Here is a 9499-nt window from a genome sequence, read left to right on the forward strand (position 1 = left end):
ACTCGGATCATTTCTCGATCATTCATGCATGTGTTTTCTAGCTTACGTTTAACCTGACTCAAATTGCAGTTTATTGGCTAAATCAAGACAAACCTAGTTTTTGATTTTGTAAGACGTCTGAGCATCATAGTTTACTGCTTTTAGTATTATTTCATGTTTTGCGGGGTTAATTATGTTAGTTGATAATCGATTACATGCGGTAATTTATCAAGAAAAATCAAGACAAACCTAAATTTCAAGAGCTCATCACCATTAAGGTTTGTTTTTCAGAGGAGAGGCTCATAGAGTGTTTGCAAAAGGACGAAATGAAAGCTCTTTGCATTTCTGTTATATTACTAAAGGACATATATAGCCTCCGTTCTTGAAGGCTGAGATTTTGCAATTCAACTATTATTTCTCAGAAGTAACGCAATTAGTGTCCACATCCTCCAATCGATCTTTATATGTTCTAGAAAATGTATTAATTAAAGATTTTATTTCATCCATCAAAGTTTTATTTTGTCGCACAATCCACGAAATTAGTAAATGATTGATATAGCTGCTTTATCGCTTCGCCACAGCTTGAAATTGCACAGAAAGAAAAAACCATTCACAAACAGCATTGTCAAATCAAACCACAAAACAACGACATTTACGCTTAAAAATCTGAAATTCATTATAAGTCTGAAAGACCGATCATGAGAGCTTCTGCAATTAGGAATTTTAGATCAAGTTTCTGTCAAATAGCGACAAGCGTGGCTCGTGGATCATCCTTGTACCGATATTGTCCCAAATTAACCACCTTTTAAGGTGTTGGGTTTTAATCACAAAAGACCTCGGTACAATTAGGAATGATCCACCCACTTATAAGTTATATTTTATTTGTCACTTTTCCAATGTGGGATCTCTCCTCTCCAACACTCCCCCTCACGTGCAACCTAACTTTTAGGTCTGCACGTGAAACTGATTAACAAACTAAACCCGGGCCCCATGATAACCGAAAGAACCCCAAACTCCCAGACTTCCAGTGACAACTGAAAGAACCAAACCAGGCTGAATTAACTCCAAACTCGAAAGAACCAAACCAGGGCCATGACCCCTGAAAGAACCAACCCGGGCTTATGGAGACGCAACTGGAGAGGGACCCGCTCTGATACCATGTCAAACAGCGACAAGCGTGGCTCGTGGATCATCCTTGTACCGATATTGTCCCAAATTAACCACCTTTAAGGTGTTGGGTTTTAATCACAAAAGGCCTCGGTACAATTAGGAATGATCCACCCACTTATAAGTTATATTTTATTTGTCACTTTTCCAATGTGGGATCTCTCCTCTCCAACAGTTTCTACTTTCTAGGATTCTATTGAAAAAATATATATATTCTTCGAAACATAACACAATTTAGTATATAGAAAATCAGAAATGTCTTCTTGTAAGGTCTCAAATATGGTGATTTTTCTCACATTGCCATTGGTCATGATGGCTAGCATACCTGCTTCAGCTAAAACATTCTATGAAGACTTTGAGCAAACATATGGCGATCAGCGTCTTCAATTACTCGATAACGGGCAACACTTCACACTCACACAGGACAAGGATTCTGGGGCGGGATTCAAATCCAAGAATGAATACTTATTTGGACGCTTTGACATGGATATGAAGCTGGCGCCTGGGAACTCAGCTGGTACTGTCACCACATTTTATGTAATTACTCTCACTCCCTAGCTCTTCCATAATATGATTGATTTGATCTTGCCCTTAAACATCAACATGATGATTAACATGTACGTAAATGACTGCAGTTGTCTTCAGTGGCGTAGCCAGAAATCACAAGTAGAAGGGTCAAGAGTTTAAACAATAATGCCACACAAAATAAAAATATAATTTTATTGAATAATATAAAAACTTATAAATCATTAGAATACTTTGAAAACAAAAGCTAAATAAAATAACAAATCTCCTTAAAGCAATTATAATTGTCCTCGACGATTGCTCATATTTTGAAATTTTGGAGGAGCTTCAGATGGTATCGATTATTCTGCTGCTTTTCTCTTACGATACTTTTCAAATAAAATTAAAACATCCATAATTGCAAGTTTTTAATTATGAAGGTTGTCGACGACAGGGAAAAATTTATTAAAGGATAACAAAAAGAAATACATAAAGAAGCGACTAAAACTGTTTATATAGAGGTGCACAAGAAATCAATCACAATAATTGATTGATTAGGAAAACATATTAATTAAAAAGACAAAAAAAAAACTAGGAATATGTTTTAATTGTAATATTAAAGGGAGATGCTATTAATCATTGATTCGGATTAGAAACCTATATTAACAAAAAAATAAGGGAACCACACGTAACAAACACACGTGAGGAGTTGAACACTCCTCTGTCCAAATTGATTGTTGTAATTAATATTTTATATGCCGAATTTTTCTTTAATTAGTTAGAATGGTCAAAATAGTACCAACATCACATTTCAACTAACAAATTAGATAACAATATGACCTAATAAAAAATGTGAGGGAGATCAGCTGAACCCCTTGACCCCCCTTCCCTACGCCCCTGGTTGTCTTCGAACACGATGAGATAGACATAGAGTTTTTGGGCAACGCTTCTGGGAATCCGTACACTCTCCATACCAACGTGTACAGTAAGGGTAAAGGAAATAAAGAAGAACAGTTTCATCTTTGGTTTGATCCCACTCAAGAATTTCACAACTATACAATTATCTGGAACCCCACGCGTATCATGTAAGTAACACTCTAGTTTAGATCGATGGATCATTCTTATGTCTGTTCACATTTCTCATAGATATATTTCTCTCATTTATCTGATCTGTTTATTTATGTATTGAAAATGACTTTAAATCCTTTTCTTTGTTTTGGGAATCACCAGTTAGTTTCTAATTAATCAAATTCATCATCTCTTAGACATTCTACTAACATATTGTTCATCTGATTTCATTTTCAAGCTTGTAGAACATTAATTATATGCCTACGTTAATTGGGAAGAATATCCACATCTAGGGTTTACAAGGGATTCTGAAAAAACTAAAAATAAATAACATTTTAAGTGTAACTTGTCACTGAATTAAGAGCAAATCAAGTCATTTTGTGAGCATTCTAACCTAACACGGATATACATATGTATGAATGTTTCAGATGGTTGGTGGATAACTCTCCCATTAGGATTTTCAAGAACTTCGAATCAGAGCTTGGTGTTCCATATCCTCATAGCAAACCCATGAGGGTTTACTGCAGCTTCTGGAATGCCGATGACTGGGCTACACAAGGCGGAAAAGTAAAGGCCGACTGGTCTCAAGGTTCAAAAACAGTCTCTTACAAAAACCACAACATCAATGCTTGTATGTCATGGCAGCAGGATTGTGCTACTTCGAACAAAGACCCCAAGTCATGGCAGAATTATGATCTTGGTGAGGCAGGTCATGATAGGCTTCGATGGGTACGAGAGAAGATTAGGGTTAGCAACTACTGTGCTGACAAAGGTAGATTTCCCGAAGGTCTCCCACGAGAGTGTATGCCTTCTGAGTTTGAGAACCCCGCAGATCCCCCCGCCGGTGCCGTCCCTGCGAACCCTCCCGGTGCTAACCCTTCCAAAAATTCCTTAAAATCCTCCACTGCCAAAGCTAACCCCTCACATCCCCGCAGACCACGTCAACCTGTAAATCCCGCCATTCCCAAACCGGCAAAACCCGCCGTTCCCAACCCGGCCAAACCCGCCATTCCCAACCCCGCGAATCCCGCCAATATTCCCAACCCGGCCAATCCCGCCGGTCCCAACCCTGCGAATCCCGCCATTCCCAACCCGGCAAATCCCGCCATTCCCAACCCTCTGAATCCCGCCATACCCAACCCTACAAATCCCCCCATTCCCAACCCTGCAAATCCCACCGGTCCCACTTCAAATCCAACTATTCCCCAACCTATAAATATCGGCATAAATATCGACCCTAGAAATCCCAAGAGAAACCATTACTAGTGAGTAGTCTTCTAGAATTGTACGTATATCATTTCGCGCGCACTCCATGTTGATCTCAGAGATCTCATTTTTAAAACGAGTTATATCATTGTCTTCTTTGTGTAAATAAAGTTTACAAGGTAACAATAAGCTTAAAACGTTTATTATCATTGTATCATTTCGATCGGTCCTTATTTTTATTTGAATTCTTCGGTGTCAAGAACTCACTCAAAATAAGACTCGTTTGCTTCTTCTTCTTCATGAATTTCCTATATTGTTTACATGTACATAATGTGCAACAAGGTCTTTAGTGAAATTAATGCACCATTCCATAAACCATAGAATATCAACTTTGTGTAATCGATACCCGTATTGTATAGCTTTAGCTAGATTTATCGAAAAAGTAACATCTACCGCCTAAAGCCTTTGTGCATATTCAAATACAATTATTTACATATGAATTCATCTATAACGATGATTAACAATATTGATGTTTACACCCAAATTAACATCTCTACTGGACAGTAAAATGTCTCGAGTGAATACAGGCCGAGTTCGTGGTTTATGTTGCATATTATCGTTGAGCCCGAAATATTGGGTTTACAAGTGATAACCCGCCAGCAAAATTGATGCAGTAGCGGCAACATGATAGTTGTTGCTTACAACAGCAACCTGATAGTTGTTGGTTAGATGATATGTTTTATTATTTTTTAGTATTTATTCTTCTTTTTTCCTAGTCTTTTTTGGGTTTTTATCAATTACTAGTTGGTTTGGGATTTACTAGTTGGATTAGGGTTTGCTAAACCATTTAAACCCTCTTTTGTGGTTGTAGTCGTCAGTTTTCTGAATATCAATAAAAATTGAGAATTTTCTCTCAAACCAGTTCTATCAACTCGGTCATTCCAGTGTTAAAGAGGTGGAAGCAGGTCTTAAAGGTGACTACTCTTTACATAACGGGTTTCTATTTAAGGGTAACCAATTGTGTATCCCGGATTGTAGCCTACGTCTTAAGATCATAATGGAGTTGCATAATGAAGGGCCTGTGGGGCGCGACAAGACTATACAATTAGTCTTAGGTTCATATTATTGGCCTACAATTCGTAAGGAGAGGGTGTCACATATGCTAGATTTTTAAGGGCCAAGCTACTAATCTTGGTTTGTATATGCCATTGCCTATCCCTGAACAACCTTGGGTTGATCTTAGCATGGACTTTGTGCTAGGCCTTCCACGAACGCAGCGAGGCTCATATTCTATTTATGTGGTAGTTGATAGGTTATCTAAAATGGCTCACTTTATCCCTTGTAATAAGACTACTGATGTTGTGAGTGTGGCTCAGCTATATATTCTTCAAAGAGGTGTATAAACTGCATGGATTTCCTTCTTTTATTGTGTCTGACAGAGACACTAGGTTTCTTAGCCTTTTTTGGAGGTGCTTATGGAAGTTAGCTGGAACCAAAATGAACGTTAGCAGTGCTTATCATCCTTAAACATATGGGCAGACTAAGGTTGTCAACCGTTCTTTGGGAAATCTCCTAAGAAGTTTGGTGGGAAAGAACTTGAAGTCTTGGGACTAGAAATTGTGTCAAGCGGAGTTTGCTTATAACATATCAGTTAATTGTAGTACGGGACTTAGTCCATTCTATATAAATTATGGCTATGATCCTAGGTCCCCAGTTGAATTATTTCCAGTACTTGATTCTAAGAAGGTTCACACCAAGGCTAAAGACTTCATGACACAATTGATGACCATTCATGAATTGACAAAGAACAATTTGCAGGAATCCAATGTTAAGTACAAGAGGGCTACAGATAGAAAAAGAAGGCACATAGAGTTTGATGTTGGTGATTTTGTTTGGGCAATCCTCACCAAAGATCGATTTTCTGTTGGTGATTACAATAAGTTGGCTGCAAGGAAGATTGGTCTTGTGGAGATTATTAGGAAGATTAATTCTAATGCCTATAAGTTGAAGCTTCCAAGTCATATTCATACATCAGATACGTTTAATGTCAAATACCTCATACCATATCATGAGGACAGTTCGGCAGCTGAAGCATTGAATTCGAGGGCGAATTCTTTCCAACATGGAAAGGATGTTGCAGTAGCGGCAACATGATAGTTGTTACTTACAACAGCTTACAACAGCAACCATGTTAGATGATATGTTTTATTATTTTTTAGTATTTATTCTTCTTTTCTTAGTCTTTTTTGGGTTTTTATCAATTACTAGTTGGTTTGGGATTTATTAGTTGGTTTAGGGTTTGCTAAACTATTTAAACCTTCTTTTGTGGTTGTAGCCGTCAGTTTTCTGAATATCAATAAAAATTGAGAATTTTCTCTCAAACCAGCTCTATCAACTCGGTCATTCCATTAGAATCAACGAGGCATAAGCACTACCACAATATGGGGCAAATGCCACACATCTTCTGTGGCCAATAGAGATGTGGCAATTTTCAGTAAGTGTGGCAAATGAGGTTATTAGTTAAGAATGAAGGAAAATTGTCACATATATGAGATTATATAGGATTGCCACACCTCTATTGCCCACATAAGATGTGTGGCCTTTGCCCCATATTGTGGTGGTGAGGAGTCCTAAATCCTTGGCTATTCTCACCTTGAGAATCAACAAGGTTTTAGATTCTATCTTGTTTTGTTATCTTTCGTATTGATTGTGTTTCGGAGACATAATAGAAGTTGGGGTTTAAGGCTGTGAATGAATTCCTATCAAGACCTGCATTAAAAATCATGCAAACTGAACGGTTGAGTTCGCATGCGAGATGGGTTTGCATGCATGCAAAAAGAGACTTGCAAAGTCGTCGAGTTTGAAGTTGTCATGAGAGCTATACAAAGTTCACGTAAGAGGGTAGGACTTCGCATAAAGTCAAGAAGAAGAGTTCGCGTGAGAGAATGACTAAGGCATTAGCCTCATGCATGATTAATTAGATAAGGAAGCAATTATCCTTAATTTCTTGGAAGACTATGTGAATGATGCGTGCATGTGAAGATATGTGCATTGGTTAAGGATTCTACTCCTTGATTACATGGTGTTAAGAGTAATTGTTGTAGAACAGTAAAACTTAGTCTAGTTTTACTGTTTATCTATAAGCCTTTTACAGCTGTACTGTATCTCTCTAATAGCTATAGGTAAAATAGCTGAAGTCTTTCCTTTCCTCTGTAACACAAGATAATAGATGCAAGAGCTTTCTTTGATTCTCTGAATTCTCTCTGTCTCTTTGCTTAAGCTTTCATGGTATCAAGAGCCTGGTTTGATCGAGATCGAAGTTTTTCACCGGCGACGTAAGGTTTCACTCTTCATCGATATTCATACTCGTTGTTCTTGCTTGCTTCGGTGTTTGATTCATCTCTCAGATAAGATTCATCTCCCAGATAAGTTTTCTAGAATTTTGAAGAAGAAGAAAGCTAGATTCATAGGTTGATTGAAGTATTTGATTTGCATAATATCTGTTCGATTACATATTTCTACAAGGTTTAGTTGCTGAATTGGAAAGTGTGAAGTTCGTTGATATATGCCAGAAATTGAAACCCTAGAATTTAGGGATTTTACTCCAAATGCTCTCTTTGTTATGTTTTGGTGTTTCTTCTAGTTGTAGATCGATGAAAAATTGGTGAAAGAAGCTACAATTGTACTTTTTCTTAGATTCATGCAATAGGATTTGTTGATTATTAAAGCACTCTGTTTGCAAGAAGTTTTGGCTATAGTGAAGATTTGAATTTGCTGCTTCAAGTTGCTCAGACATCTGTTACAAGTTAGTCATACTACATATTTTTGGAAGAGCTTTGTCACTGTGCAGTCCTTGTCATTGGCTTCTTATCATCTACTTGATCTTATGGAACCAGTGAACTGAAATGCATTGGTAGTATTTCAAAAGAAATTGCATAAAGCTAGACATTGCTGCAGCACAGTGTTCATCAGTTACTCATTGGAGTTCTATAGTGGTGATAGTTGAATTGTGTTAGCATTTCACTCAGTCAAGACATTATTTTGTGTTCCCTGCCATCACGGATAACAGTGTTGAGTTAAGCAAGTGTCTGCTTTCCAATTTCTGCAATCTCATTCCTATTCGCTTAGACAAATCTAACTAAGTCACATGAAAGTTTTTAGTAGAAACATTGTTAAAGGGTTGTGGCTTGATGAGATATATTAACGGATCATCCCCACTAGTAGAAAAAAAGGCTTAAGCGACGGGTACTTTCACATTTCGTCGCTTAAGCAATTCCTAAGCGACGAAAACGGACATCGTCGCTAAAGATACATTTTTCGTCGCTACAATATTTTGGGGCGACGAAATATTTTTGTCGCTTAAGCTTTGTCGCCACAGGTCCGAATAAGGCGACAACAAGAATTTTGTCGCAAAAAATTTTTGTAGCGACAAAAGTTAACGCTTAAGCGACAAATCAGTTTGTCGCATGATATCGTTAACCTAACCGACAAATTCACATTTCGTCGTTTTAATTTTAGACTAAAGCGACGAAAATTTTGGCTCTTGAGCGACGAAATTTTTTGTCGCATTATAGTCTTCACCTAACCGACAAATTTAATTTTCGTCGTCAGAGGTTAAAACTAAAGCGACTGAAATTTTGGCTCTTAAGCGACGAAATGGTTCCTCGCATTATATCCTTCACCTAATAGACGAATTTAGTTTCGTCGTGTTAGTTTAAGACTAAAGCAACGGAACTTGAGTTTGAAGCGACGAAAGTGTTTGTCGCATTACCCTAAGTTCATTATTCGTCGCCTCAGTTCATTATTCGTCGCATTAATTCTAGCAACAAAAACTTTTCGTCGTCAAACTAAAACTTTTCGTCGCTTAACTTTAAAACGACAGAAAAAATACGTCGCTTAAGGTAATTATTCGTCGCTTAGGTCTGTAGCAACAGAATCAGTCTCGTCGCTTGGTTCGCTTTCTTAAGCGACGGATTATATGTTTTTGTCACTTAAGTACTTATGAGACGCGTCATATGCGACGTATCTTAGGCGACGCCAGTTTCGTCGCTTAAGTTGGAAGGCGACAAAAATGAGCACTTAGCCGACGATTGTTTCCCGTCGCTTAAGTCTTTATTTCTACTAGTGCCCTTGTCCTCCAGAGTACATGAATATGGAAGAAAATGAGGTTGCCACTGATATAACAAAGGAGTACATGAATTGGGTGCAAAATGACTCTGCCGTTATGTCTATACTTGTTGCTACTTTGTCCAATATTGATGCTCTCTCCTTCATTGTTGGAAGTAAGTCTTCTAAGGAAATTTGGTGTCGGCTTAAGGAGAAATATGTTGATGATTCAAGGTATAACATAATGAATCTCAAAAACTCCTTATGCAACATCAAAAAAGGCTCAGACTCTATTGACAAGTACTTGTTTAGAGTGAAGTCAATATGTGATCAACTTGCTACAATGGGAGTTTATATGGATGATGAAGATATTGTAGTCTCAGTTCTTAATGGTTTGCCTTCAGAGTTTGCTACCATAAAAACTGTTATAAGAATCAAAGCACTAAGCTCCTCTGTTTCAATGAAAGAC

At 37.7% G+C, this 9499-nt stretch overlaps 1 protein-coding gene across 1 annotated transcript; it reads left to right on the forward strand.

Moving 5' to 3' along the window:
* Nucleotides 1-1401: 1401 nt before the first annotated feature.
* Nucleotides 1402-3984, forward strand: LOC101313538 (xyloglucan endotransglucosylase/hydrolase protein 22-like). Its single transcript, XM_004305780.1, has 3 exons — nucleotides 1402-1700; nucleotides 2559-2735; nucleotides 3147-3984. The coding sequence occupies exons 1-3, from the start codon at nucleotides 1402-1404 to the stop codon at nucleotides 3982-3984; spliced, it is 1314 nt and encodes a 437-aa protein (XP_004305828.1).
* The last annotated feature ends 5515 nt before the right edge of the window (nucleotides 3985-9499 follow it).

The sequence above is a fragment of the Fragaria vesca genome, linkage group LG6 (assembly GCF_000184155.1).
Source record: "Fragaria vesca subsp. vesca linkage group LG6, FraVesHawaii_1.0, whole genome shotgun sequence".
Taxonomy (NCBI): domain Eukaryota; kingdom Viridiplantae; phylum Streptophyta; class Magnoliopsida; order Rosales; family Rosaceae; genus Fragaria; species Fragaria vesca.

Bases quoted from the DNA above. Each gene is read 5' to 3' on its own strand.
- LOC101313538 (XM_004305780.1), top strand. From the start codon at position 1,402: ATGTCTTCTTGTAAGGTCTCAAATATGGTGATTTTTCTCACATTGCCA. The intron at 1,701-2,558 runs CTAGCTCTTCCA...CCTGGTTGTCTT, and splicing joins TATGTAATTACTCTCACTCC to CGAACACGATGAGATAGACA. The intron at 2,736-3,146 runs GTAAGTAACACT...TGAATGTTTCAG, and splicing joins TGGAACCCCACGCGTATCAT to ATGGTTGGTGGATAACTCTC.